Source organism: Haliotis cracherodii, unplaced genomic scaffold (genome assembly GCF_022045235.1).
Source record: "Haliotis cracherodii isolate W230 unplaced genomic scaffold, xgHalCrac1.p SCAF_3, whole genome shotgun sequence".
Classification (NCBI taxonomy): Eukaryota; Metazoa; Mollusca; class Gastropoda; order Lepetellida; family Haliotidae; genus Haliotis; species Haliotis cracherodii.
In genome coordinates, this window is record NW_027266286.1 from 20448088 (window position 1) to 20461529 (window position 13442).

At 40.4% G+C, this 13442-nt stretch overlaps 1 protein-coding gene across 1 annotated transcript in view; it reads left to right on the top strand.

Annotated features, from left to right (window-relative positions):
* Nucleotides 1–1010: 1010 nt before the first annotated feature.
* Nucleotides 1011–13442, top strand: part of LOC139473966 (protein eva-1-like) — a 187340-nt gene continuing 174908 nt past the window's right edge. The window contains exon 1 of the mRNA XM_071256832.1: nt 1011–1270. Coding sequence (XP_071112933.1) covers nt 1186–1270 — 85 coding nt within the window. The 5' untranslated portion in view covers nt 1011–1185. The remainder of the gene's footprint in view (nt 1271–13442) is intronic.

Sequence of the window (13442 nt, forward strand, 5' to 3'; positions counted from 1 at the left end):
ATCGCTATCTTATCGCGACCTTGACACATGCCTCCTTCGTTGGCTTCATCTCGTGTCGTCATTCGTCACCCTGATTGTCGTTTCCCTTAACCTCTGTGTACATGTAACCTATATATAGTCTGCCCTTCTGCCCACCTGTTGATCACTCCTTAGATAACTGCATACCCAGATACAGAGGGGGCGTGCATCCCCACGTTTTGACCAATACTTAACATGTAAGCACATAACTTAATGTATCAAAAACCACATAGAAGATCCGGGTTAGAATTGATCTTCAGCAACCCATGCTTATAAGCGGAAACTAACGGGATCGGGTGGTCAGGCTCGCTGACTTGGTTGATGCATGTCATCGTATCCCGATCGCGTAGATGGATGTTCCTGATGTCAGTCACTGGATTTTCTTGTCCTGACTTGATGATTCATAGACTGCCGTCATAGAGCTGGAATATTGCTGAATGAGGCGTTAAACAACAAAGATATATATGTAACACATACTTAAACTAAGTCAGTTGGTGATATGTTTATAACCAAATTAAAACACAACACACACACACACGCACGAACGCACGCACGCACGCACGTTGTATCCTTGATTGTATTGGTAACTGTATCAAACGTCGCATTTAAGAAAATTAGACCACAGGTAAAACATGATTTAACCACGTCTTCGGTATAAATAATCCATACTATCTGCCCAGAATAAATGAAACAGTGGGATTCAGGTATTGCGGGATTATATACAGGCAAAATGTTTGAAAAACAATGTCACACCCATTTTAGTTCATACGTGTCGATTTTTACATGCTTTACGGTACTGTCGTCATACCGTTAACGGGAGTATACCTTTAATCCACGGTCTCCGCGTGCATGGGATTCCCGCTACTCCAATAAGCCCCGCCCCCTTTCTCGCGGTCCACGCGGGACCGCCGTTACACTGTTTACGTCACGCCACATTTGGCAGTGTGTACTACGAACGACTCTCATGAATGGCCCAGAGACTCGAGGGGCAATCCACATGAGCGTTCATCTGACATCTACCTGAACACGATGGATTTTTCACCTGTTAAATAGTGGCAGTGTTTCAATATGCTTTGTTTTTGTGGATTTACTTCAAATTTGGATACTATCGGACTGTGTGTTTCGCCGTGCGGCCAGGCGGGGCCCCGACCCCTCGTATAGCGAAGAATGGTGTCTTGCACTGTCATTCGCATTTTTACCTTAGCCGCTTTTTTAGGACGAGTGGCATTAGAGTACAGAGGATACAACGGAGGTAGGACGAATTTCTCCTTTTTTAATTTGATCATAAAACATTTAAGAGATATTCAAACACACAGGTGTATACATCTATACGGACGCTGCGAGAGACATTCTCTTTGAAGTTTATGATCAGTGACATCGTATATTGGACGGGTCAGACCGAGGGCCCGTTGAAGCGTTAGACACAAGCAAGCGAGTAACTTGCTATTTCACGAGTTCATAGCCCCGCAAATCTTACCTGCCACGGGCAGTAGTTTGTTATGAAAAACAAAACAGACCGTAAAAACAGATGATTTAGTTAGGGCGCGTCCCTCTTTGTCGAGGACTCAGTACCGTGCAAAGGAGGGACGTTTTCCCCATTGTCCAGCGTCTTTGGGGGGAACAGTAGGGTATTATGACCCTACCAAGTCCCTATCAATTCTTTGATCACGCTTTGTCGAGGGGAAAGAATTTAGGGGAGGAAGGGGACTCCGAGACCCGATCATTTGATAAATCACCCAGGGGGTTCTTCTCTGAACTGGACAGCAAATTTGAGAATTTATGGCCCGATACCAGTGAAATATGATTATTGGTGGAAATTTGAGAAATGCTTTATGAACCTCTTATCATATTGAACTTGGTTTAAGCCAAAGAATGAACTATTATTTGTAGAAAATGAATCTTGGTATAATTTTCAGACTTGGTGGATCTTTAACTAATGTTTAACACATCACTGTGTATTTCTTTGATTTAAGGTGGTATTATAATACAGCTTCTTTTTGTAAGAGGAGACATCTGATTTAACACAACCCTATATATTGTTTCAGAAACATATATGTTTTTACAGCAAACTGCACAAATAACTTGCAGGCATTACCAAAAAACATTGTCCATACTACACAGAGGGGAGTCACGTTTGGGAGCTTCTCAATGTGATAGAGGTTTATATTTTTCATATCTGTAGTACCCGTCTTGGCTTGTGGAGCAGTTAACAAACATGTTTAAAATGAAGGTCCTAATATGAATGTTAGCCACTGATATTACTGTTACATATTTGCCCTGAGGATCATGTATGTCAAATCATGGTCAATGAAAGTAGACATGTTGACAGGACTTGAAATTGAAATTAGTCCGTTTCAATCTACACTGTACACACACATCATTGTGTTGTGATGACATGTTTTTACAGTGAGTTATCTTGAGTAGGTAGCATTTGACTACTGAGTCTTACAACATACAACAATGTTGCTTCTGTTTAATAGTGTCTGATGTGTTCCACATTGTAATATATTCTTGTACAAAAATATAAATATATTCCTGACTGATATATATATGATATTATATCGCACTTTCATAAATAGTATGTTTTGATAACATGCTAGTTATCCTAAGAGCGTGTAGCACTGTCTTTATGTACATGAATTAGCAGGAAATATTGTGTTCGTTGAACTGTGACTGAAGTGAGAATGATCAGGATCAATGGAATTGGTTGTGAGGAATTTTAAGTCTTTGGTGTTGTGCCAATCAGTCAAGTAAGGTTAGTCAGGCCTGGTACCAGTGTTTGACAGTTTGAACTAAATAGCACCTTTGAGGTTATGAGGGCGATGGGGTAGCCTAGTGGTTAAAGCGTTCGCTTGTCACGCCAAAGACCAAGGTTCGATTCCCACATGGATACAATGTGTGAAGCCCATTTCTGGTGTCCCCCACTGCGATATTGCTGGAATATTGCTAAAAGCATCGTAAAACCCAACTCACTCACTTTTAGGTTTTGATGAAATGAGCGAGTGAATTAAGATTTTATGATTTCTTTTATCTGAAACACAACATTGTGTAATGTGAATGATTACACAATTTCTATGTATTGACATGAAGATGATGACGGAGTAGTGGACATGCTGCCTCAGTGAGCACACTGAATGAGAACCTGGGCTACATATGTACAGCTACAAGAATATGTCTGCGATCAGAGTCAGAGAAGGGACTATTTACAAATTTAAATAATAAAACACACTGCACCTCCAGCCTCCTAATGCACACATGTAGTCTGAAAATATTGATTTTCATCAGCTTCGACTGATAAGTTGGGTGGAGATGATGATACTATCTCCAGATATTCTGTTGAGAAACACGAATAAATTCAGGTACATTCCCGCCATTCCAAGTTCTCACAGTGACCAGCGGTCATTATAGCACTAGTCCTAACTTCATCGTCATGTGCTAGCCCCACGACCCGGCTCTGTTTGCTTTCTTCGCTGCGTACACACGGCAAGCAGACATGTTTTCCTCGGCGCTTATCAAACCTGTGGTTGAGCCACGACCCTCTTTGATAGCTCGGGATTACCTGGACCAGGCCCTGGGAGGAATGTGGTCACTTGTAAATAAAGGTGGACTATGCAGAATTAACGTCATATGGGTGAAAAGTTTGCCTAATCTATTGACCAGCTATGGTCCGAGATAATCTTGTTACCTTGTCAACATTAGCCATTGCCGTTGTTTGGTGTAAGATTCTGGTTGCAGCTTTGTGCTACTGTCTAACTTCAAACATGGAGATTCGTGGGGGAAATTAGGGTATGGTTGTGATGTTGGGCTGAAACAGTGGCTAGCAATAACGTCACATCATATGTTTGTTTGTTGCTTGTCCTTCACGGTGAAATGGAACATTTCATATTGGGATTACAAATGATTGATTTTATTCCATTGTGTGTTGTCTAAAGAATATGTTGATTTAGAGGGGCAGGGGTGCACACACACACAGACAGACATACACTACACTACACATACATACACACACACAGACACACACACACACACATACACTAAAAACACACATACTGAGTAACACACACACACACACTGAGTAACATACACACACCATGAGTGACACACACATACACACACAGTGTGACACACACATACACTGACACCACACACACACACACACACACTGAGTAACACACATACACACACACTTCAAAGATGGATCAATAGTCGTCTTCTTGTCACACCTAAACTCCACACTTGAGCTTGAACATCTTACAATCACCCATGACAGATCCATTTCTATCTGTACATCCTAAACTAAAGCAACAAACTTTTATCTCTTTTAACATGTTAATGAAATACTGAAAAAGATGGAATGTTCACCCAGTGTAAACAAAGTGGAATGTTTAGTGTTTAATACCTACCCGCCCTTGAAGCTTTTTTTGCATGCATGGGCGATTAATATGTCAAATACATTAAGTCTCCACTGAAAGTAAGGAGAGCTAGAAACTGGATACATTGTACATGAAGATGGTCAGGTAGTATGTTAATGTACATATCACATAGCTGATCAGTGTTTATAAGTTCTAGATGAACAAGGCCATTAGGCCCTTAGAATCTGATTCTGTTTATCAGATTAAACCAGGTATGAACATGTGTCTCTTAATCTGAACATCAGAATGTTGATTTCCCCCAGATAAGGGTACGCGGCAAGGTGGCTCTTTGCTCCCTGATCCCTTCCCTTGTGGTGTTAATGGGGAGGACTATTTAATGTACATGCCCAATGCACACAAGGTGTTAATGATGCAGAACGGTATTGTTCACTGTTGCAGAGAATCGCCTCTGCCTTGCCCCTAAAGTCGCCATGCTTCATTTCCAACCTTTTACACACATGCTTTCATTTTCGCGTTTAGAAAATAATGCATTAGTTTGGCACAAGTACAGAATTTAATTGCTATTGTCATTACAAATATCTTTGTTTGCTTTCCTTGGACTTGTGTTAAATGTTTCATAAGTTGTTGGTTCGATAATTACATTTGACTGCAACTGTAACAATTTATTTCTTGACATTCACCACACTTTGTTGAGTGAGTCACGTGATGGAGGTTGGACGCTGTTGGCATACTAAACAGGAAATTATTGTTCTGTTGGTAATTGGTTTCGGACAGAACAGACTTGCAGGAATTGTTTACAAACAGTGTTATGTGAATATCTATTTACCATTGTAAGATATTTGAAATACTTTTATGTATACTATTCAGAATTGTGATATTTTAGTTATTTTTTCTGAAATCATGGATCATTGTTGATACGGGGAGACCAATATGGCATAAATAACTTTCCTGGGGACTAAAAATAGATTTATCAGATTATGATCATCAGGATAAGAATAAACATATATAAATCCCATCTCTCCATGTTAAATGCTTTGTGTGTGAACTGTGAATATAGTACACTATTTATAAAAAAAATGTTTAATAAATAAGATACAGTATTTCCCTTACAACTTGGATGGGTATTTCAACAGCTGTTCTGTTACATCAATAAATCACATCTTATAAATCTCACAGCTGTGTACAGTTTGAACATGCATTTTCAAACTATTGATATAAACCCAGTCTGATACAATAACACTTAAGCATGTAAAAGTACAAACATCATGGAGTTTAGAGCTGGGACGTGTAACTCGGGTACCCAGGTCGGGTGGGTACTGAGTAGGACCCGGGTACCCACAGGATTACTTGGACCCGTGGTTAGTTACGTGATATATTGTCTAATGACTAACATTATCTGGAACTCTATGGTTACACTACAAGTCATTAATGTTCGCTTTTCTTTCTGACTATGCACCCATTCCTTCTGATTTGTCATATGGATGAATAAAGATATAACTTATGTCAAATTCAGTGTATGCATGACCAGATTGTTTAATACATATATCTAAATACGTTTTGCCAGGGCTATGCTAAAATAGTTCCCAATCGGACATTTTGAGACATCTCCTGAGACCTTCAGTGGGTAACCGGGGAGGGTAGGGTAATAGGGGGGGCAGGTACCCGGGTAGTAAATTTGGACTTGTCCCAGCCCTAGTGGAGTGTATTTTAAATTACAATTTCACCAACCCATATATCAGGGCTGTGTTGGTATAACCTTTGCCAGTTGGGTACAAATCGGGAGATGATTAAATACATGTGAATGTGTTCCTTGTGTGGCTTCAGATGATGTTAGGGGCAGTCGGGTAGCCTAGTGGTTAAAGCGTTGGCTCGTCATGCCAAAGACCCGGGTTCGATTCCCGACATGGGTACAATGTGTCAAGCCCATTTCTGGTGTCACCCGCCGTGATATTGCTGAAATATTGCTAAAAGCGGCGTAAAACCATACTCACTCACTCAGATGATGTTAGTTGAGGAGGTGGTTTCTTGAGGAGGCCAAGTATTCCTTGTAAACATATGCCATTTGTCACAGTGATATATCAACATCAATAATGAAATATGTGGGAGTCAGAAGGCAGCCCTCACACCCAGGTTTGCACAATGGCAGTTGAAAGATTTCCCTTAACACTGTCGGACTGTGTGTCTGTCCCTTCAACAGATTTTCATGCCAACGAGCCAATTAATCTCATCTCCATGTCGCAGTGAGGAGCTGTACAATGCCCCACGTGAAAAAGGACCTGGTACCAATTTTACCAATTGAAAAATTGTCTTGTTCTGAAGGGCGTAGTGGTGTTTGTAGTCTTGCTATTATAACGCACAGAATCCCTGACGCAGAGGCGTGAAATACAGAAATACAGACACACAGAACATATAGCTTTACAGGTGAGAGACACAATAATATGTAATTGATGCCTCGTGAAATATAGCAAAACTGTGGTAGACTGACAGGTCTTACATCTGATTGGGGAGATGTCATCCCTACTTAGAGTCTGTTTGAGTGAGAAAAAATAATTGGTGGATTTATGTTAGGTGGGTATTGAAGTAGAGGTGTCCTTCTTTGCTGTTGCTATGGATAGCATGAGTGAGTGGGGAGGGAAGGGGAGAGGAGAGGGGAAGGGTGTTTGTGCTTGAAGTAGTGAGTGAGTTTGAACACCGCTTGGAACAGGATTTCAGTTATATCATGGATGTCCGTTTGATGATGGTGAAAAGCCTGTAGTGATGCAGGTGTCAGATTTTACCACTTTGGTGACACCCACGAATACGGGTATGGTGCTAGGAGCTGGAGGTGACAGATACATTCAAGTTCTGTCTTGACAACGTAGGACCCCAGTACCCCAGAGTTCCAAGACTACTAAGCACTTGCTGACCTGTAAAGATCCTCAGCAACCCATGCTTGTCGTCAGAGGTGACAATGCTTGTTGTAAGAGGCGACTAACAGAATCGGATGGTCAGGTTCGCTGACTTTGTTGATGCATGTCATCGTATTCCAATTGAGTGGATTGATGCTCATGTTGTCAATCACTGTATTGTCTGGTCCAGACTGGATTATTCACAGACTGCCGTCATATAGCTGGAATATTGCTGAGTGCAGCGTTAAAATACAAACAAACAAACAAGCACTTGCTGATAATGAGGTTCTGGTAGTCGTGGCCTTAGTGGCATGGGATGTTCATTCTATCAACCACTGGTTTGTGTGTGTCAGTCTGTAGTACATATAGACTGAGTGGTGTATATAACTTATATTCACTCACTCATACCGAGGTCACTGTTCAGTAGTAGAGACTAACATATTGAAAGTGACATCTAGTTAATGATCTATATTAGAAAAACTCAAAACAAATTCACAAGTTTATGGTACTTTTAACCAGTTTTTAGAACTAGGGCAATAACAAAGATTGCATTGGTTATGATATATACTCCTCAAAAGAACTTAAACAAAGCCCAATTCATTAATTTTACTATTTTTTCATTTTACTATAATTGTCATGACAGATTAACTGTAATTATATGAAAAGATAAAGGGTGTGACAGTCTGGTATTTTTAAAAATTTTTAGCAACTGCACCTTAGTTAGGGATGGTTATTGGATGTTTTATGTGTATCACAATATTTTACAATGCATTGTATTGCGATACGTATCACGATATAATGTATTATTCTAAATTTTGAATTCAGAACCAATTTGAAACATCAGTGTATGAATCGAAGTTCATAAATGGAACAAAACAAGATGCTGGTTCAACATAATATTTACTCAGTCAATATACACACACAGATGAACGCTCTGGGTACTGGCAAGTGTATAACATTAAACACGTGACAAAAATCGCTATTTGAAATCACCCAATATACCGAACATTAAGAAAAGATATTGCGATACATATCGTAGAAAGAATGAACCTCAATGTAATTGTAATATCTCGCATCCTTAACCTTGCTACTTTGAAAATAAATTTTTTAAAAACAAGCCCAACAAAAGTTGTATATGAAAGATACATTCCTGTCAGTGTTGTGTGACCACATGCCCCAGCACACAGACGCGATGACTTTCACTGAACCACAAGATGAGCATATTGCGAGATAATTGGCCTGGTTGACAGTAAATGAAGCGAGTGATTGAACCTTGTGGTGGCGTGTAATGTTAGGAGAGAGACATAGGCTTTGTGTTAGTCACCTGGGGCGGTGTAGTTCCACTGTCTCTGTTGGTTTATCAGATCAACTGGAGACTGGATAGACTGGGGCTATTCACAAAACTTTATTACCTAATTTGAATCAGTTACAGGTATTGTTTTATTAGTTTCATCAGTAGTGAATTATTGGATGGTCGGCGGCAAGGTTTCGATGAGTATACCGGTTCCAAACTGTCAGGCAAGAGAAACTACACCCATGTTTGATGGTCGATAAAACTGAGACAAACAGGAAATGGTTATTCAATGGTGATGTATTTGATACGGGTATCATAGTTGTGTATTTTGGTCAAATACAATTTTCAAATCGATGCTTTCTTTTGAATAATGTTTTTTGAATTGGTGAAAAAGCTTATTTTTTTAATGGTATCCTCTAATTCTAACCTGAGAATATTTAACCTGCTCTGAGATTGATTTTGATGAAATATTAGAACAGCCAGGTGACTGTGTCAGCAGTGGTTGGGGGTGAGATCAGACTCTAGAACAGCAAGGTGACTGTGTCAGCAGTGGTTGGGGGTGAGATCAGACTCTAGAACAGCCAGGTGACTGTGTCAGCAGTGGTTGGGGGTGAGATCAGACTCTAGAACAGCAAGGTGACTGTGTCAGCAGTGGTTGGGGGTGAGATCAGACTCTTGAACAGCAAGGTACAGCCCTCCAAGTAGCGACCAATTTGGTTGCATTTGTAGCCTAAATTACTTTTTTGTGACCTGTATTGATTGCTTGGTTGCCGGTTGGCTCCCATTCATAATATTAGCTTGGCGACTAAAATATTTCACATATTGAAAGAAACTGGAGAAGACCATCTCTTGTCTTTATTACCAGGAGACAAGTGGCTCTCATGAACACATCTAAGCATGGGGTGCTGCAGATGACATAGACAGCCATCATTGGGTGAGATCAGACACTGGAACAGCCAGGTGACAGTGACAACAGTCGTTAGGGTGAGATCAGACTCTGGAACAGCCAAGTGACAGTGACAACAGTCGTTAGGGTGAGATCAGACTCTGGAACAGCCAAGTGACAGTGACAACAGTCGTTAGGGTGAGATCAGACACTGGAACAGCCAGGTGACAGTGACAACAGTCGTTAGGGTGAGATCAGACACTGGAACAGCCAGGTGACATTGACAACAGTCGTAAGGGTGAGATCAAACACTGGAACAGCCAGGTGACAGTGACAACAGTCGTTAGGGTGAGATCAGACACTGGAACAGCCAGGTGACAGGTGACACAAGAACTGTAGATCACAGTGGTTAATTCTGACAGCAGTCATTCTGTCCATCCAATCCCCTCCGCCAACAAGCCAGGGACCCCTGGGAAGGGGGTGGGTGTGGAACAACCGCCACATGCCAGAATAAACGTCCTTGAGCTAAGGTGGTGCTAAGCTGGAGTCTGACATCTTGACATCTGTGGTTCTGTGGGAAATCGGATCTATTTACTACAGCAGATCACAATTCCTAACATAAACTATGACAGCAACAGATAAAGCTCTGTGTCCTTGTGGAGAGTCAGGTCTCCGTCCCAGTAGCCTCATGAGATAGCCATCAGAATCTGGGCCCCGTGAATGTGGATCTGTCTATAGCCCCTGGGCGTACACTCAGTTGATCTGACGTTTCTCCCGCCTATTGTCAGGGTAGATTTAGTGAAGGAGGAAGGCGGGTAGCCGATACAGGAAGTCATGTGACTTCCCAGGGAGCAGCTTGTATGTCCAGGAGATAGGATGTCGGAATATCTTTGGGCAGAAGATTAACACCAACGTCATTCAGTCTTTGTGAAAAGGAATTCACAGTGGTAGTTCTTCCCGATTGAAACTTTGATATAGGAGAATGTCCACTTGAAAAATCTACCTGACATTCTTACCTGTACTTAGCCCCTCCAGCCACCTGTTCTCAGTGACAATGTTTCCTTATGAATTATGTATACCTGTACTACTCAATATTTGATTGGGATGCACTGGTACAAAACTCAAATTGTTTTATTCATTGCAAACTGAAAGGCCATAGGCCCATAGTTCAACGTATTTACAAGGTATTGGTGTTTCTTCTAACTAACAATGCATGATGTATGTACAATGCAATATTTTGTAATAAAGTAATATTTGAAGTTGACATGAGGATGCAAAACAAATTAATATTTGTGTAAGTTATAAACTTCTTTGGAATATGCTTGTTTCTTAATTGACGATAGTTTACACTCAAGCATAAAATGATACTCATGTTCTATAACATTAAGGTTACAAGATGTATAGATATTGTTAGGCTTTTTAAATATACCTTTATAGATCTTTAAATCGTAATATCCTGCTCTGAACTGCGCAAGCGATACTTCAAATTTATTTTTATTTTTATTTTTTTATAATTTTTATTTTTTTGGTACAAAACTCAAAGACTTTATTTTGGGTTTTTTCAGGGTTGTGTTTTGTAGTGGTTTTGTTGTACACTGTTTCTAAGATTCAAATTGTGTTCTTTAATATGTTCATTTTGACATATGAAACTGAAAATTCCATGGACACTAAGCTTTAGTCACATTTCTTCACCATCTCAACATTCAGAATTAAGGGTGAGTATTGGGGTTACTTTCACTGTTATAATTGTATTGTAATAGTAGCCCAAACCAATTTTAAGGCTTGATAATTATATCAATCAAAGTGATAAAAATGGATAAAGTATTGCTGATAATATCAAAGATGGCCATTTTCCTCCATCACTACTTAAATGAAAGTAACTCTAACATGAAGTTGTTGTAACCCTTGCTAATGGACCACACTAGCAATTTTGAAATGCTGAAATGAATGTGGAACATCATGTCATCTACAAGCGAAATATTTAGGTTAAAAAATGTAACAAAATGTTTTTTTAAGAATTATGTTCTCGAACCAGTTAATTGAAAAAAATGGTCCTAACAAATGAGGTTATCCGACATTGTTTGCAAAAGTTTAATTAACAGTGAAAGAGTCCATTAAGCAGTGGACCTCGTGTAGTATCAGACAAAACCAGCAGTCCCGTCACCTTTCACTTTACACACAGAAACCTTTCCCTTTTCATCAACTCCACACAGGGTTTCATACACATCTCTCACAATATGTACACAGTAGTCTGTTCGACAACTCCACACAGGGTGATGGGTTTCATTAACCCCTGCTCCCAGCTATTTCCACTGGTATTGTCCTAGAGAAAGGGACACCTGTGCCAGAGACACAGTAGTCCTCTGTATTGTTGCACGGACCCTGTGATACTTAATCTCAGCCCTTCCCCATCAGCTCCTGGGAGTATATAGGGTTGCGGGCTCTCCTCAGTGGCTTGCCAGTAATGGGAGCCAGCCATTGTTATGCAACTGTTGTGTCTTCGGCCTGCTTTAGCATGGCACAGTGAGTAAATATTGTATCAAGCTGATATCAAATTAGATTAGAAAGGTGGCACGATCGCTGATTGAAGGCGTGAACTGTGCATTGAAGGTTAAATTAGAAGATTAAGATGGTGAAAAGTTTTGTCTTGAGTTACTTAGCTTCGGTACATCTATGTGCAGTGAAAGTCTCACGAATCTTGTACAGTTTACCGTACGCTCTCCTAAATGTTACAACCCGGTATTTACCGTGACAGTGAGCTGTTTTCTTATCGTATGACATTAAGCTGCAAGGGCGGACCCAGTATTTTTTAAAAGGGGGGGGGGGGGGGGGGGTGTCAAAATATCAACATACTAAATTTGGTTTTTAAAAGGGTGGGGTCGAAACTCCCCCTCTGGATCAGCCTATGAGCTGTGTGGATGGTTTCTGCCTGAGTTTATCTGTGAGGTTTCAGCACGTCTTCAGGGAAGTCTCACAAATATTTTACAACTTATTGTACTCTCTACTAAATGTTGCAGCCAGTACTTTATGATGACAGTGAGTTGTTTTCTTGTCATGTGAGATTGAGCTGTGTGGATCCTAGAGAATAAATGAAGAAAATAAATGCAACTTAAGTCTAGAATGATTTGGCAAGTCTAGATCGCCTCACTCTGAAATTAAGCATTGTTCTGGGTTCCATTTGGATTTTATTATGTATTTTGTAGATATAAAAAGAAAATGGGAATGAATGTTAGCCTATAGGGATGGTTTCTGTCTTGTGTGACTTAGGTTTCAGCATGTCTTCACAGAAGTCTAAAGAATATCTTACAACTGACTGTACACTCTCTTATGTGTTGCAAAAAGTGATTTATAATGAGTTATTTTCCTATCATATGCATCAACTTACTGGTTAGCCCTGTGGTGAGAGTGTTTGATAGTCACACTAAAGACCTGGGTTTGAATCCCATATGCGACAACCATTGTTGAAGTTCCTGTCATGATATTCTAGAATATTCCTCAGAGCAGTGTCAACAACATTGTTGCAAATTGGCACCATTGGTTCGGAACAAAAATTTGAAGTCAATGAAAGGGTGCTTAAGGTTCCTTTTGTAGAAATTTAGTTCCTGAAAGTTTTAAATATGAAACACAAAGTCTCAATATAAATGATTGTGAATAATTTTGATCCCATCGGCCTGAAGGTCAAAAGGTTATACATACATGATGTGGCAACCATCTTGAATAGGTTTGGGTGAAATCTGACCTTGTAGCTGAATGGCATTTATTTGTCTAATGGCTGGATTCAGTGGAGAATTGGCTTTAGTAAACAATGCAGTGATTACAGGTATGGACTGAGGGTATAGGGGAAAACAACAGTCAGGAATAGCAGGAGAGAAGGAGGAACAGGTGCCCCCCAGAGGTGGGGAAGGGCAGCAGGTGGGAGGGGCTGGGGGGGAAACTGGCGGGGAACGTTATTAGTGTGAGGGTGGATGCGGGTGAGCTTTGTG